Below are 17876 nucleotides of genomic sequence, written 5' to 3' on the forward strand. Positions count from 1 at the left end.
CTTTGCTAAAGTGCTCATGATGGATAGGCCGGATCTTTGTAATATAGCAATAAGTAAGGTCTTTTACTGCTTTTTGTAACATAACAATGAGTAAGGTCTTTTTACCTGCTCTTTTGTAATGTTAACAGACAAAGAGTAAGGTATTTTACCTGCTTTTTGTAAAGTGTCTCAAGATAACACTTGTTATGAGTTGACGTTATACAAATAAAAATTGATTGAATGATTGATTTGATGATGAGGATGCCCATCATCTCAAGAACAGCTGTCGATGTTGTTGATGATGACTAAACATTAACTTTAGTTCTAAAAATAAAAAGTGCTCTTCCTCTGTGCACTTCCTGTTTGCACCTGTGGCACTTACTGACGTTGTTTCCTCCTCTCTAGAACTTGCTTTTGTTTTACTGACTCTCTCATCTTCGTCACTTCTGATAAAAGCGTCTGATATAAGCGTCTGCTAAATGAGTCGTAGAGATGCAGAATGAATAGCTGTCACATCCTCTGTGGTAGCCGTACCTAGCAGCAGAGAGGCGATGAAGGCCGTGGCCACACTGGAGGCACAGAGCAGGACTGCGTGACCCATCCGGAAGTTTCCTTCTGGGATCCAGCCGAAGATCACAGCAGCTATGGAGGCAAGGAACCCCACCACTGTAGCCTGGACCTGAACCCCCACAAACACATCATCATTAGTCACTCCATTACAGTATAGACATGCTAAGACAAAGACACAGTACCTTGTTATATGTGTGCAACTTTCAGGATCTACTAAATATTGGCATGTAAATGACATTTACAGTGTTACAGTACAACAATCTACCCAACTCCAAAAATAGCTTTGAAATGTAAGAGGTCTGATCTCCAAAATAAGTCTCTTAATAGAGCACCATTGTGACCCAGTGTCAGCGCACAATGACCCTTTAAGAGGTCAGGTCAGCACCCAGCCAGCGCTGGTTTGAAGTGTTCCAAGAACTATGGACTCAACAAACATTACATAATGACAAGCCCCCTTCAGATGGCAGCAGAGTGACTGACTGAGTGATCGAATAAAGCGCTCATTTGAAGGAAATACTGTTTCAATGATCCTCGTAAAAGATGCATATATTTTATTATATTAATACGTGTTCAGATGGTTTAACTGAGAGGTTGGGAGTGACATTTCATTCAGGTTTTTGATTATTGTTTATATCCTTATTTATCTTACACACTGGTCTTTCACACATTGTGAAATGTGTCCCTGCAGTCTCCTTCACACACTGTTTTCCTGTCCCAAGTTATTTTCAGAGTGTGCTTGACATCTCCATGACTCACCAGTTTCTTTGCACCTGTTTTGACGTTGATACCAAAAATGTGATGTCATCATAGACTGTAAATATTAATGGACATATTAATGGACGAAGCCTGAGTGATGTCAGCCATCTGTTAAGGCAGGGGGCTCCGGGGGCTCATCGTCCAGCAGCCGCCATGCTTGAAATGCTGTAACAGCCTAACGACAGGCTGAGAGCTGAGGCGGGTTTTAAGTCTCCTGACGAACCACTACACTGGGCCCAGCTGTCAATCATGTCAGCTATACGCCTAACTATAAATAACATGTATTGTTCATAAAATCAAAAGAGAGCCGTTTAAAAAAAAATTCAGTGAGGACAAAAACTATTTACACCTTTTTTTTTTTTTTGGTTCGCCTGTTGTGTGTACGTGACTTCCGGGGCTCCTGGAGCCAGCCTCAAGCGGACACTTGAAGAACTGCAGGATTTCTGATTGGAGTTCTTCAGATCATAACAAGACAGCAGGTGTAACATTGGTGTTTAAGGGTTTACTTCATCAAATTATGAACTAAAATTATATCAGGATATTTTTTAAATTTGAAAGTAATTTGGAAAATGAGCTATCATTTTGCATAATGTGTAATAATAATATTTTAAGTCAAGTATAATCCTTTGCTAATGCCTGCCTAATACTGTAGTGTGTAATGTAATAAAAGTGTATAACTCTGATTGATGACATTTTGCATGCTTTTGCTTAAACAACAATTGAAAATGATTACTACTTTAAAAAGCTACTTATTTTGGAGGGCAGATGTTGTGGTGCATTGTTGTGCATCCTCCACCATACCCAATACTACAGGCAGTATCAGAAAATGATCCTGATGCTGTTATTGCACATCCTCTGTTATGCTGCATACTCCAAAACAGGAGCTTTGAGCTCATGATGGAGTTTTAATTTTTTTGAAGGGTGAGTAAAAAAAAAAATAAAATCCAAACATAGGGAATTCAAAGGTACTCTCTTTCCAAACAACTAAAATGCATTTATTTCCTGACATGGTTTTTCAGACCTTAAATCAAATTTGACACTTTTTTCAGATCAAGCCTTCATCAGGAAGTCAAAATCCTTTTCATTCTCACGTTTTTCTTGTTGGGAGTAAGTCTCATTGCCAACTCTTAGCACCTCTGAGTACAATCTGAGGATTGGGTCAAATATAGTCATTATCCGATTACTCGCCATAACCGTGTTACTGCCAGTAACCTTGTTTACTGGCTGGATGAGAGTGGTGTCAGAGATGTTCCATGACACACAAGTTCACCTGATAGTCCTCTATAGATGAGTTTCATTTACCTGGATGAGGGCCAAGTTCCCCATGATCATCTTCCACATGTCCTTGGCTGTGTCCATCTGACCAATATTAGCCTGAAAGACAGACAAGAACACACAAGGTCAGCATATTATCGTCTGTGGGTATCTCTTGGGTGTATATATGTGTGTGTGTGTGTGTGTGTGTGTGTGTGTGTGTGTGTGTGTGTGTGTGCCGGTGCACAATGTGTGTTCATGTCGTTGCCTCTTGGTCCCGTCAGAACAATCAGATGTCAGTTCTCTGGACAAAGACCCTCTGATGTGTTCCCCCACCCTGCGGCAGACTCCACTTAGCTCATCTCCACTCTTTCACTCACACACACACACACACACACACACACACACACACACACACACACACACACACACACACACACACACACACACACACACACACTCACCAACACAAACACCGATGGTCTCAAGTGGCGAGTGGCTATGGCTACAGTGGGCTACTGTGTGTCCAGAGCAATGATCCTGATGCTCATCCACAGTGAGAGGACACAAACAGAGGATCTCCTCTTCCTCTGTCTCCTCCAACATTTACATAAGCAGAGGGAAGAGAAACATCTGGACTCATCCAAACACATTCAAGTCTGTGTGTGAGAATATCTGCTTCATGCTTCATCCCAATACAGCACATTAAGAAGTGATAAAAGAGACACACATAGAAACGTTCATTTAAATGAACACAAGAAACAACACTATATTAGACTTTCTTTTGGGAGGAATGGGGCAGGGTTTCATGTTTTATGGATACTCCAGATTGATTTTGTTAGCTCTGACATTCTTTTTTTTTTTTTTTTTCAGTCATGATTTCACGGTCCTCGCTAATGTGGAGCATCTTGGAGCAGTCCCGTTTGCCAGTAAGCACTTTATCAGACACGCTATGCACAAGCTTCTGGTTCAGGTCGGTCATGTGCAAATTATTATTACAAGTCGGGTTGTTTGAAATGTCACATAGTTGTTCTGCAACCTGCGGTGGATTGTGGGTAAAACGTTTTCGTGTTCAGATCTTTATTACAACTTTGGCCAAGTAAAGTGATGTTTTTAGTGATTCCCACTTCTGGTTCTTGTCCATTTGATTTATTCACTTTTTTTTCAGAGTTAGCTCTCACTCACTGTTATTTAACTCTCATTGTATCTAAATATTAATGTTTGATCTCTTATTTGTTTCTGCTGTGTTTTTGTCCATCATTGTTTATCATGGTTTTTATTCTTCATTTTCAACCTTTTTTTTTAAATACACTGTTTGTTCCTTTTGAATGGACTTGGGGCGTTGTCTGTGTGTTTGAAATGTGCTAAATAAATGAAGCTGCTGAGCCTTGCTTCATCATATCCACTGTTGGCAGAGATTTTGCAACAAAAGGCTTTAATAAAACCACTAAACCAGAGAGAACAGGTTAGCCAATAGTTGATGAACAATCAGAAATCTGTCTCATGAGTTTTAGAGAATGTGTTAGGACTGAAAACATTTTTCAAGTTTTGAAGAAAAAAAAAAATTCAAAGAATAGCAAATGTTGCTCTGTGTCTCCAATTTCCCCCTCGTGTTATGGTTGTGCGTTTGTTAGCTTGACATAGCTTTAAAGTTGACTGATACAAGTAATCTTGTATTTTTAAATTATAATTATTTTGTTTTACCAGAATAACAAATTCATGGAAAGCAGAAAGAATAAAAAGAGAGAGCAAAACATTGAACATTAGCCTGTTTTTAGAATCATTTTGTTAAAGTAATAAGCATTAATAATGAGCAGTAGTAATTAGCATTAAAATTAGCATTAGCATTAACATTGGCGAAGCTGGAACAATGAAAATAGGAATAAAAAATCATCATGACATGACTACATAAATATAAACGGATATTTATAGTGGGGCAGATGTGGCTAAGTGGTAGAGTCGTTCGCCTCTCAAACCAGAAGGTCAGAGGGTTCAATCCCCAGCTCCTGCAGCCACATGTCTGATGTGTCCTTGGGCAATTTGCTCCCGCCGCTCAGTCCACGGCGTGTGAATATGTGTGACTGGATTAGTTAATACTGATGGACTCTTTACAGCAGCTTCTGCCGTCAGTGTGTGAATTGGTATAGGTGTGACCTGCGGTGCAAAAAGTGCTTTCAGTAGCCAGACTGCAAAAGCGCTATACAAGCTAAAGTCCATTCACTTATTAAATGGATTAAAAAGCTCCAAATGGCAAAAAACGACTTGTAAAAACATGATGGGATTGTCTTGATGTATTGATGTTCATATTTGCTTATTCCATGTATGTGTGGCTTTCCTCTCCCTCTCAAATTTCTCTCACACAGGCCCGACCTGGCAGCATGACAGGGGAAACTCACAAGCCCCGATGACAAGATGATCATGTGTTTAGGAGGAAATGTCATCAGAACTTGTGTATCTGCCAGTTACAACCACGCAGGCATTCGCTCAGCCCATCAGCAGGATGCATGAACATGTGTGCATGGTTGCCTCCTGCTATGTTTGACATGCAGAGGGGGCAGAATGCCACAAACACTGATAAGACGGTTGAAGGCAGAAAGATAAGAACAAGCCAAACATCAGTGCAGAGCATCAGGGGCGTCATAGACTCATAATGAACCCCACAGACACGCAGCGTTGGTTCTCAGACAGAACGCATGTCTGCAAAGTGTTTAAGGTCCTTGGATAAGGACATTTCAGGGTTTTTTTTGTTATATTTTTATTGAACAGGACAGCTGAAGAGACACAGAGAGCGTTTGGAGGAGAGAGTCTGGGATGACATGCAGCAAAGGGTCGAGTTGGATTTGAACCCACGACTGCTGCAATGGGGACTATAGCCTGGGACGCATGACATCCCTGCTAGGCTATAGGGTGCCGTAGGACAATTAGTTTTCATGCAATAATAATTTTACCCACTCATTGCAAAATATCCTTTATGACCGACAAAGACATGCGCAAAGGCAAAACCTGATGTTATATGAGCAAGGATCATGCCAAGTCCTCAGCTTAGGATGTGTGTATTTGTGAGTGGGTGGGTGGATTATCAGTGTTTGGATCATGGAAGAGATGCAGCACTTATGAATGTTGTGAACATGATTCATGGATGACATAAGAGGCATTAAAGGCTTTTCAACCCTACGCTTTAGAAGCTTCTCCGTCTTTCAGTTGAATGATGATACCATTCATTTTCAACTCATATTAACATGACTCTTGTATACCATACTGAGGATACCATAGGCTTTTGTAGGTGTTGTAATCTCTCATTAAAGTGTGGTCAAAGTTGCATGATTTGGCAATTTGGAAACCGTTGCACACACAATGCAGGCGCTGCCAAATTCAAGTAATCCGCCAAATATGGTCATCCAAGAACAAACAATTAGGTTTAACTCCATGAGAAGGGATGAAACAAAACAGAGAACACATCTGCATTTCCTAAAGTTAGATAAACATGGATGAAAAACAGGGAAAAGGGCTCACTTCAGTCAAAATCCAAAGAAAAAGGTTAAAAACCAAAGAAATTCTAAAAGGAAACACAGTCATGTGAGTTGAGAACTCACACTGCCAGCCAGTTTGAGGGATTACAAGATTTTTTTTTTTCAGTAATAAGCGCATTAGGAAATTTACAGTGGTCTTAATCTGCTCATAATTAGTGATGACGTGGAAAGAAATGTGGTCCCGCTGGGGCTGGCCAGTAGAGAGCTAACAGTAATGTCTCAAGACAAGCCCCAGACTTCTGGCTTCTTTAACGGGCTATGATGGATTGGAAGGTTCACAACTGGGACCAAGTAAAACCCGATTATGTATTCTGACAGATTATATATCTACAAAACCTCACTTCTTCAAACTGGCCTGTGCAAACTGGACCACTATCAACATGTTTGTGTTGACAGTAATGGTGAAACACGTGAGTCCAGATGTGTCTGAGCCAAATACCAACTACCATTGAACACACGTTCTAGAAAGATTCAAAGAGCAATTATTAACACTCTTTAGCCCTGAGGTTTTTAATTTAACTCTTTAATAAATCAATTGAAGTTCACTGCTTCACTCTGTTCATTTGTTCAGGAGTCAGGGAGAATTCAACTGATCACCTTCAGACTCCAACATGGCCTCTTTTTCTACCTGCCTTGGTGATTTATTGTGTTTGCAAAGAGTTTTCATCATGTTTATATCCTTTAATTAGTAATATTAATCTTTAATAACTCCTGTAAAGAGATGCTTCTCACATCAGGACAAACATGTTAATAAAGCACTCATACACTGAGGTTTTTATCATTTAAGTGTACCACCATGAAATATTTAATTAATTTTCCCGTAATATAATTTGCTATATTACGGGAAAATTAGAAAAGGGAGATAGAGAGCGGTAGGGACAGTAAGAGCAAACACGTACATTCAGGCAGCGCAGACACGTGGATCAGCCATGGGCAGAGAGGTGAGGAGGGAGCAAGTGCAGGGTAACGTTTTGCATTTATCCTCCTGTTTGTAGAACATTTTTCTCTTCTTCTGACGAGCACCTCACATCTACACTGCCGACATGTTAGCTTGTTGGGTGTGTGTGGCCGTCCGTTAGTGTTTTTGTGAAAACGGCTTGCGTGTATGAGTCTCAGATGGGCTCAAAATCGCCTAAACCTGTGATGACCGGCCGGCCACCGGTCAGGGCCGCTCTGGCTTGTAAACTTTAGTCATCTGTTTTGGTTTTCGCTGTAGCTGCTGATGCAAGAATAAAATACATTCGATATGTTGAATAAGTATAACTGTGGATAATGTAAATTTAATGTAACAAAATTATCTTCACCAATTAAAACACAATTACTACGCTACTCAACTCAGCTTATATCATTTGAAAAGATTTGAATACTCAGTTTCTGGACCATGTTCACATATTTTCCAATAGTTCTGTTCGAATAGATAATGTGCGTCATATGACTGAGTTGAGCTTCCCTAGATGGGTTGGACACTGTTAGCTATGCTAATCAGCTTCGTCACATTTCCCACAGTCCAGTGGAAAGAATGTGAGGATTGGTGCGCTTAAGGTCAACGTGCTAATTCTCTTATTCCTTCAAGGTGTGCTGCTAACCTCCGATCCGGCTCATAGCCTGGAAGATCAAGTAGCCTAGCGAGTAAATCAGCAAAGCAACCAAAAAACGGACAAGTTTTCGGTAACAGGCTATTTTGTTGAAAAGGATTTCCTGCGACTTGACATCTTAGAGTCTTCTCATCTTTACACAGAAAATAAACATTAGCTCAAGTGAAGAGCTATAGAAGGTCAGTAACAATGATAAAAAAAGAAGAACTGGGCAGGAATGTTGCTATCAGTGTATCTGAAACCTAGGTCATGTTTGGCAATGTGACCTCTGACTCCAAGAACAATCCGCTTTAATGGGTGTGACAGGGGTTGTCAGGGCAATGGGATAGATCAGTAAACCTTTAAAGGGGAAACACCTTAAACAACCACAAACAATGGACACGATCCTCTGACCTGAAATGAGATAATTTTGCATCAATGTAAAAAAAAAAAGCACAGCCTGACAGCTGGATTGCAGAGACAAAGGAATTCCAGCGGTAATTCAAAGACTCACTCTTGACAGTGCGATATATGTGATATAAAACCCTTTTAAACACACATACGGTCATTGTTCTGAACCGTCAAACGGAATGTTTTGTTCTGGAAATAAACCGGATGTTGTTTGGGTTGTCTGAGCCAGTGGAAGCACACACATTGAATAACGTTAAAAAAAAAACCTATCAGCTCCGACTGTGAAGGAGCGCCGACAGACCGAACGCGCTTCTGGTGGAATTTAGGCTTCACACTCTCACACGCATGCATTTCTTACCGCTGTGGAAAGTCTCGATGCCAGCGTCATCTCCAGGTTGCCTTTGAGTCCCAGCAGTGCAGGAACGAGGATGAACACCTCCGACACCTTCGTAAACACCGTCCAGTGCTGCAACAATCGACATGTAACATCAGTGACATACAAACAAGAACATGATGAACACAGTGAGACATGGTACACTGTCACATACATATGGAATGTATTCTCAGTTGGGAACAGAATGTCTCTGTGACCTTAATCTTTATATTGATTCAGTTGTGAAACCAGACCTCTATGTCGGACCAGACTGTCTGCCTTGACAGACCTTTACACTATATGTAGCATGTCAGCTCTCTTTAAACAAGAACAAGGTGAGTGGGACCTCAGGCTTAAAGGATTTATCATCCTCCTGTTTGACCCCTGTCCTTTATATGTGATTTACCATCACCCATCAATCTTCATTAACTTTAACACGAGGACAAACTTATCTCACTTTCATCTAAATTAAAAATGTATCTTCCTTACATGCACTCTGCGAGTAGTTACACACACTAAGATTTTTTTTTCTCATAGTCCACTGCACAGCTCCTACATTGCACCTTTTGTACATTTTGTGTTTTTTTATTTTTTATATTTTATTTTTTTTTATTCTATTTTACATATCATAATCGTATACTGTATTATTTAAGTTGTTGCTAGTTCTGTTTTATTTCCCTGTTAACTGTTTAGCACCAATACACCAAGTCAAATTCCTTGTATGCGTTAATGTACTTGGCAATAAACCCCGATTCTGATTCTGATTCTGATTCTGATCTAATAGCATCTCAGAAGTTATCAGACCTAATACCATTTTGATTACATAAGCAAATCAAAAATGTATCTGTCTTTTCTGGAGAGGAAGCATATTGGTTTGAAGTGCATTTACAAAGTTTGGTGCCATTTTCAGTTTGTAGCCTTGTTCCAGATCTCTTTATTGCTGCAACCACAATCATGTGTCTGTTGTTGCACCCTCTATTTGCATTTCCGCCAATCAATCAAAGTTAAACTTAAAAGCAGTATTAGAGTATAAGCAACATGATGAAACTTTGAAATACGAGGCCATTAATGTTCCAATACCGTGTTAATATTTCCTGAACAATGTCAGCTTGTGTGGGTTTATACAGGGCAGGTACAATGGAGTGACACATGGTAAGGAGCATTTTGATGGGGCTGAGGTACCATGTGCCTAAATTCTGTAGTGTATTAGATGATCCACAAAATAAAAAGAGGATGTAACTTTTTTGATTGACACTGTTGGAATCTGCCAACAACAACTTTAAAGTGTTTCAACAGGTTCACACTGTCGCCGTAGTTTCACGCTCACCGCTGTCACTAGCCCCCGGTTTGTGTTTGCAGTGATAAAGAGCTACAAGACATGAACCGAGCTAACCATGCTAAGTCTATAAATATGCTACAGCTGATAGACAGGACTGGTGCACTCTCAAAACGTTCAGGGTAAATCTCAAAAGCTAGGATTTCCATTACATTAGCCGAGTAGTAGAAGAGCCATCTGGCAGAAGTTGTTTGCAATGAAGTGCAAAGAAATGACACGACTGAACTGAATGATTGTTCCAAAGAGGAAATGAAAACCAAAAATGTTTATCAACTTTTATCAACAAGTCTCTCGAAACCTTAGAGAGTATCAGCTTCTAGAAAAAAATGATTTCCCTGTGTGGCCTTCTGCTCAGTCTCTGCCTCATCACTGGGAGCTTTATTATACTTCAGGCATTACCCCCAAACCAACAGAGTCCTCCAATAACCATCTTAATATAAAGGTGGGCTTTCACAACAATGTCTGCATAACATTCAGAACATGTCTGCTCACTCATTTGCCAGATATAAGTAGATGGCCTTTAATGTAATGTATAGCTTGTGTCTTTAGACGTGACCCTCAATAACCTTCCTCCTGGCTGTCGGCCAAGTCCTTGAGCGGTGGCGTTCCCTGTAAGTCCCCGGGCCTGTCACTGTGTTGAAGTGCCTCTCTCTGCCGTGCCCCTATTAGAGCACATGCAGTGATAGCAAGTTTGTGGTCTACTGTGGCCGCAAACTATTGCTGAGGCCCAGGCCATCGATCTATCTCCAGTGAAAGTGCTTATCTTTGGAGCCAGGCCCAAAGGCCCCCAGCACTTACAGTCCGGTCTACCCAGAGCTGAATCAATATTCACAGAGGCTGACGCAGGGAAGAAAGGAGGAGAGCAGAAAATAGACGAGGGGAGGATAATAGAGGAGTAGCTCACGTTGAAGCAAAGTAAAAACACAGTTGGCCTGCATTTCTCACAGCAGCCAGCTTACATGTCTGTTTTGGTGTGTTGCTCCCACTGTGCATCCAGATGGACAGGGCTGATAAGGGGCGTACTCTACATTTCAAGTTGTGTTGTATCAGCGGGTTGGCCTCCAAAACTCTTATGCGAGTTAAACTCCTTCTGTCCGTCCCTTGCTGTCACCAGGCCAAGCAGAGCTCTTTTCCAACAGGCAGCCCCTCCGCCTGGCTCACTGCCTTCTGCCAACCCAGCACCTCTGCAAGCACTCCTCTCCTCTTTCCAGGCCGCATGTTTTCAAGCTTTCTCCCTCTCTCTCTCTCTCTCTCTCTCTTTTTCTACTTCTGCCTCTTTCCTCTATCTCCCTCTCGGCCTCCCCTGTGGTGATATATGTTGTTGTCTCCATGGAACACTGGCTCGGAGCCAAACAAGCCCTCCCTCCCCATGGCCACCTCCGCGGTTCTGAGAACTCTACTGGACAACCCCAGTACCTCTGTGTACAGACCTATAGGAGCTCTGGTATGCAAGCCCCCAGAGGGTCGGGTTGCCCAGTTGAGTAACACAGCCCCGTTTTATTTGCGATCACTGTACTTACTGTACCGACAGGAACGCTGAACCTGACGGCATGCAATGTCGACGCAGCTTCGGCAGCGTCCCAGAAACGACATCCGGTGGTGTCCGTTTCATTTTACTGGTGCTGGTCCAGGCTTATGTGTCAACACGTGACATTAAGGTTACAATTCACATCACGTTGGCCCAAACAGTTGGACGTTCTGAAGATGTACCAAAAATTGAACATTAGCTATGTAAATAGACCTTCTCAGCATTCACTGATTGAACAAAGAGGAATTCAATTAATTTCAGTTGAGGTATTTCTGTCATGTGGGAATAAGGTGAACTGAATGAATGAATGAAACCTTTATTGCCCCTAGGGGAATTTGCCTCGCACAGAGAGCTCAAAAACACAATACAAACAAACATTTACAGGACAGCACATAAGAACACATAAAAAAACACACTAAAGCATCACATGATTCAACTGAAATGTGCTTGTGCCTCGAAGCTGAAGAGTTTTCAGTCACACAGTTGCCATAAGACTCACTAAAGCTGCCCGGCATGCTAAAATCTTAAAGAAGCACGACATGCACATGCTTTTTGAAGTGCAAATATAGGCGCTGGGATCCAGGAAGTTACTGGACAGAGTGAAAGATTAGCCAGGGTTTGTGGCAACACAAAAGCAATCTAACCCTCTAATCCCTTCCACCATTATCACTCAAATGCTAACCAAAGAAAGGGTTTATTGTGTGGTGCTATAGCTGTGAGCTGATGGTAATGATTGTTAGATGGAAATGAGTGAGCAAAACACCTAAAATAGGAAGTCAAACAGGGCAAAAGGGAACAGCAATTATTTGAACAGATTGGAGAGATTGCAACTGAAGACAGATTGTAAAGTTAGGTGGCACTATTTCATTTAGAAGAGAATGGTGAACAATTGATGAGCACATATAAGCATCAATTCTGTCGAGTAAACTGGGACAGGTTTGTAAAAAAAAAAGAAAAGTAGTTGGCATGCTGATTCAGGTTGAGGGAATAAGCCCACGCTCTGCTTTCACTGTGGCTCCTGTTCCAAACAAGTGGATGTGGTTAGACCAAAATGGTGACTGGTGGGCAGTGAGGGTTTGGCTGGTTGAAAGTTACTGTGTAGACTACCATTTCCTGTTTACTGGTGACTGTTTTTAAAAACTGTTTTTGAGGCTGGAGCTCTGTCCCACTTCTTCGCTTAATTTGGCTATTTGCGTCGACGGACACCACAGTGCAGGACGGACGGCTAGACGCTGAGGCAGACATCATTACACACACACACGATAATGACTGTTTAATGGACTGCCAACTGTTTTTTTTACATTTGGATAATTTGTTGTTTTTAGTGGAAGAAACATTTTAGGATATGTCCTGTGTAGTAAATTACCCTGTTGGCCTTTGACAAGGGCATTCCAAGGAAAACTAGCACTACGTTTTTCAAACTATGTGTAACCTTTAGTTAGAGTGAGCCGGTAACCCTCAAAGTCCTAAGTGTCTGGCCCTAGCTGTAAGAGACTGACAGTTTTAGGTCATTCTGCTGCCAAGTCACTGAGCAGAACTATGCAGACGTCTTTCCCTTCTATACCAGCCTGCACCAAGTCCTTTCAGGGCCAGCCTTGAGAGGGAATGAGGCCATTTGCTCTGCGTGCATGTATGTACTCAAGATGGTAATAGAGACCTTTAAGAGGTCACATTTCAAAGAAGCCGTAGAGAGACTGACGCAAAAAAGCCATTTACCTATCCAAGCCGTAACCTCTAAACTCGGGCCAAGCAGACACGTCGTCTACGGGCTCAAGTGTATCACATTTGCAGAAAATAGCTGATCAAGTCTGACCAAACCAGTGTATGTGTGTGTGTGTGTGTGTGAGAGAGAGAGAGACAGTCAGAAACAATTAGACAATTACCTTCATGCAAGGACATGAGGGATTAGCCGAGTTAGCATTTCACTGAGTCATGAAGGGGGAATAAGCTGGAGCGACACTCTGCAAGGTGCTCCGTTTAACTAACAGGAACATTTGTTTCAACCTTACTGTCCAGCCTTACCTCTCGGTGAGGACCGTGGTTAACTAGGAGGAGAGATAATGCGCGATAATGTCTTCTCTTGTCCAGCTTTACCGCTAGAGGAAATATGTGCAGGGTGTTTTGGAAACTGGAGAAAACCGCAGCAGCATGGTGCCTCGGTTGAGGCAGCATGAAAACTTTTTGACCTCGAACCTCTGCATTCCTGGTTTAGTGACGATACCTAACCACACGGTAATGAGGGCTTTGAAACGGCATTGTGTTTTGTTTTCACACTGACTTGCGCAGCTCAGCTGAAGTGCGCTGCCATTTCAGGTGCTCAAAAGAAAGTACACTTATTCCCTTCCCCTCCTCCCCTCCTCCCCTCCTCTCTGTGCTGAGTTCCTGGGGTCCACCATGCTGGCATCAGTATGTGTGTACACAATGTGCCCTGACTGGTCTCCTGGCAGCCGGACACTTCAAACTCTATCTGTATCACAAGCTGACTCCAGAGTAATACTGTATTTGACCTGTCAGCGTGACTTCGGTCTGTATTGTTACACTACACATGCACACTGAATTATACTCAGAGTATCTGCAGTGAGTCAACAATAAAAGAAAGGACAGAGAGTCATTCAAAATGATATATATCTAATTCATAATACTGTCTTAATATATTAAAGAATCAAACATCTCTCTGGCTACATAATAGGATACAATGAACCTCCTGTTATTGTCTCTGGGTTGTCAAAGCATTCCAGAATACAAACAGAAGGGTGTGTAGCCTATTATTGATGATTGTAACAGTATGTGCCAGCTCTAGGGAAAGGTTTTAGTAAATACCCCTATGTTTTACGTCACATGCCAACAGTACAATGACTGACTTAAGACACTCAAAACAGGTCTCGCTGGACCTGTTCACTAAAATTCCCAAGAGGCATGTCCATTTGAAGTACATGAGACATAAATAGAGTCTGCCTGGAGCACACACTCTGCTCGGAAATGCGACTGTGACAAGTTGGATGAGTTATGACTTAAGTTGAGGTGTCAGTTGTGATTGGATGTGATAAAAGGAAAGAGTTAAATGATTATATTTGCTTTACGTCTGATTGGGTATGCTTGGGAACTAGATTTGCTCATGTGATAGTATTTTGAAGATAAAGACAAAAGTATTTCGGCCCAAACCAGTTTTGTTCCACACTGCCATTATTGTTCCAGAGCAACCACAACATTTGATTTTGCCTTTGTTGTTTCAAACTGTTCATTTAACTTGTAAAATACAAAAATCCTATTTGGTGCAAAAAAATAAATAAAGAGTTCTGAAAGGGGAATTAACCACACTGAACCTATTTTTTTATTTTACAGTTTCCAACTAGAATCGTCCAAAACCCGACACATTTTGTCATTCTTTATCAGCGTGTGTTTTGTGTGACAGCGTGGAGTCGAGAATATATGTTGGGATCACTCACCTGGACAATGTCGAGCACCATTCCAGCTGCCACTGTCCCAAACCCGGCCAGCAGGAAGGGGAACACCACCTGGAGGCCAATGGTGAAGGAGGTCTCTTTCAGGGGCACGGGTGGCTCTGGGCTGTGGTCGGTGCTGGTGTCGTCACTCCCGTTACTCTGGCTTGCGTTCTCCAAGAGAGCATCCTCCTCCCTCTGTCCTTTGGCATTGGCCCGACAGTCCAAGGCCACAACAATCTCGGACCTCTCCTCATTCTCTCCGTTCTCACCAGCCCTTTCATTGAAATCTGTGACCTCTGTGAGCTCAAACTCGACCCCGGTGCCCGGGCTCACGTCCTCTGAGCCCTTGGTGAGGATCACCGGGTGGACAGTGCTGTTGGAGTTGAGGAAGGCTGGGGTTAGGGGGCCTCCCTCTTTCTTCTCCTCAATGGCCCCAGAGGACATGTCGATGTCGGGGACTTTGTCTTGTTCTTTCGACCAAAGTACCATGCGGAAGCCTTTTGAAGACAATGGGCTTGAAAAAGAAATGGTACCCTCGCCTTTGGCCTTATAGTTTTGGGGAAGTTTGAATGGAATTGGCCACCTGATCTGGTTTTAAACCTGATCAGTTCAATTGATTTATCCCATTAAAGAGGCTTAGAGGGAGTTTGGGTCGCTATTGAAGACCAGGAGAAAACTGCTCTGTCGGAAAAAACCTGCAGCAAGGCATATGCAGCTGTGCGTCTGCAGAGCCCGTGTTCCTGTCGGTGCTTCGGGAGCAGAACCAGTATGTTCTCCATTCACTGCAGGGTGCTTAGGGTAGGCCGACAACAAAAAGAAGAAAGCATACTGTTTCAAAACAGTAGAGAAAGGAAAAATAAAGGCTTGGGGACTCACCACAGAAATCCCCCTCCAGTCCCTTATAAACAGTCCTTCAAAGTAAAGTAGAAGTTAAAGAAAAAAATGAAATCAGAAGTCTCTTGCCGGACTGCAGTGCAGACTGGTCCCGCTCTGGGTCCACTGATAATGTCAGACTGGTCGGTGTACCGGTCTGGAAATGTCTCACCTTACACCGCGTGGCTCCTGGCAGGTATTTAAGGGAGAGATATTTAAAGGCCTGCAGTATGAAGATAGAATTACGGGTTTCAGAAAAGCACGGCACATCCAAGCAGAGTGGACAGTCACCTGGGAAAAGAAAAAAAAATGAATTGATTAATGTCAATATTTCCAGCCCCATTACAGCTCACAACCAATCATCAAATTATAAGAAACCGTTCAATAGCAATAAAACAGCTCTGGAGAGTGCTTGAGTAACTTTCCACGATGCACATATTGACAGAAAGGTATGGTGATTTTATAGCTTTGGCTTGCGGAAAACAGATTGTTTTTTCTATTAATAATAGACCTACAATACACAAAATGTTAACTATTTTCACAGTTAAACTTTCCTTGATAATTGAGGGCTTAAATTCAGTGTTATGCATGTTTTACCAGATACACAGCATTTGATACAGGATTATTGGGACACAAAATATTTGAAAAGCCAAAAACTTACAATTGCATAATGTGACACAACTGCAAGAAAGTTGTCCAAAAAACATTACGCGTTTCCAATGGTTAATGTAACTCCTTAAACACCTCTACCAACCTGTTTTTTTTTTTTTTTTTTTTTTTTGCAAGCCCCTTTAATAGCCTATCCAATAATAATGAAGCGTAGAAACAAACAAAAAAAAAAACATTCACTCGACTATGACATTATGGCAGGTGTTAAGAGAGACAAAGAGAGTCTACAAACAGTTTCATCCAACGCTAAAAAATTTCCTGACGGCGGCTAAAAATATTCTACCATTAACAGAGGCGCTGCGTACATCCTCTGGAAACAGTGTGACACCACGATCAAGGCAACCCCGATGCAGAGAAACACTTCCTGTCCGGACCTTTCAAAATAAACATCGCAGCCCTCACAACTCCACTTGTTGCCTTAAATAAGACCAGCTGAATACAACGTTGACCTCCGAGAAAGACTTTCACCCCAAACTGAAAGTAAGTGTATAAAATGTTAACATTTAAAACCCATTATATCTGGGAAATTGAAGTTTTTATTGCCTACTTCTACAGAAATAGTTTCCCTTCACTGAGCAATCTAAATTAAAGTAAATACTAATTCAACACAAAAACTAATTTCACTGACGAGGATGACATGGAGGAGGTGTCGCCTAATATCTCCCCCATACACTGCATAAAAACAAGTAAAACGAACTGAAGTGAGGCTATTGTAATAAATAAAAACTCTTATTTCGAAGGTCCGTCGACGTGCTTCGTGTCTCACTGTATCTCTTTTGACGCCGCTTTCCTCCGCCTGCATGTTGCGACATCCGCACACAAGACTTTTTTCCCCCCGCTGAAACAATCCTGTTTAGTAGTCCGGACAAATACAACCCGAACCCAACATGGCAAAGACGTAAATTAGTGCTCCCCTGGTCAGCGCTGAATAGACGAGCACCTCCTTTTCTATTCTGCTGCTCATTTAAACGAGGGCAGGGGGGCTTTCTGCCCCAAACACACCGGGGGCTTCAGCCCGTTGTCACTGCCAGCTATCACCACGAGTGTTAAACTCACACGTGTGAATGTAATATGACATTACCGGCTAAATGACCGTGTTTATTAGAGGTACAAGGTTTTCACAGTGCGTCCCCATGTGACACATTCCTTTAGATAAATGTGACACTAGAAGACGGTTTCTCGCTCTTTTTTTTTTTTTTTTAAATAAAATACTCATTAAACATCCAGCAGCTAGTGCAATAATAATAATAATAATAAAAAAAAATCCTCGACGGAGGTTACCTTTTCTTGTGTCAGCAGTCCGAAGAGGAGAAGCGGACTAACCGGCGTGATGAGTGTCTCCTCCGCCTCTCGGTAACGCGTTCAGGCTGAGGCGTGGACGCCGGTGCGCACGCCTTATGTACCGCACAGATGCCTTTAATGGTTACTGGAGGTTAATGGTTAAACCCTCCCTCCCGCGCAGTTAAGCTCGAACTTCCCAGTCTCTCCTCGACCCAGTAACATTTGTACCCGTCCAGTGGCCCCTGCCCGCCCGCCTGCTTTGATGCACATTTAATACACCCGTCCGGTGCGGGGGGCCA

General features: G+C 42.2%; 1 protein-coding gene across 2 annotated transcripts in view; it reads right to left on the reverse strand.

Moving 5' to 3' along the window:
• slc41a1 (solute carrier family 41 member 1) overlaps positions 1-17876 on the reverse strand; it is a 28615-nt gene extending 10739 nt beyond the window's left edge. Inside the window, exons 1-5 of one of the 2 annotated variants that reach the window (XM_029277118.2) lie at positions 17578-17876; positions 14758-15918; positions 8433-8540; positions 2608-2679; positions 514-658 (exon numbers count right to left, since the gene is read on the reverse strand). In XM_029277118.2, coding sequence (XP_029132951.1) covers positions 514-658; positions 2608-2679; positions 8433-8540; positions 14758-15243 — 811 coding nt within the window. In that variant the 5' untranslated portion in view covers positions 15244-15918; positions 17578-17876. Of the gene's footprint in view, positions 1-513; positions 659-2607; positions 2680-8432; positions 8541-14757; positions 15919-16288; positions 16568-17577 lie in introns of those variants that run through there. The other variant, XM_065955329.1, reaches the window with a different exon arrangement.

Source organism: Labrus bergylta, chromosome 5 (genome assembly GCF_963930695.1).
Source record: "Labrus bergylta chromosome 5, fLabBer1.1, whole genome shotgun sequence".
Classification (NCBI taxonomy): Eukaryota; Metazoa; Chordata; class Actinopteri; order Labriformes; family Labridae; genus Labrus; species Labrus bergylta.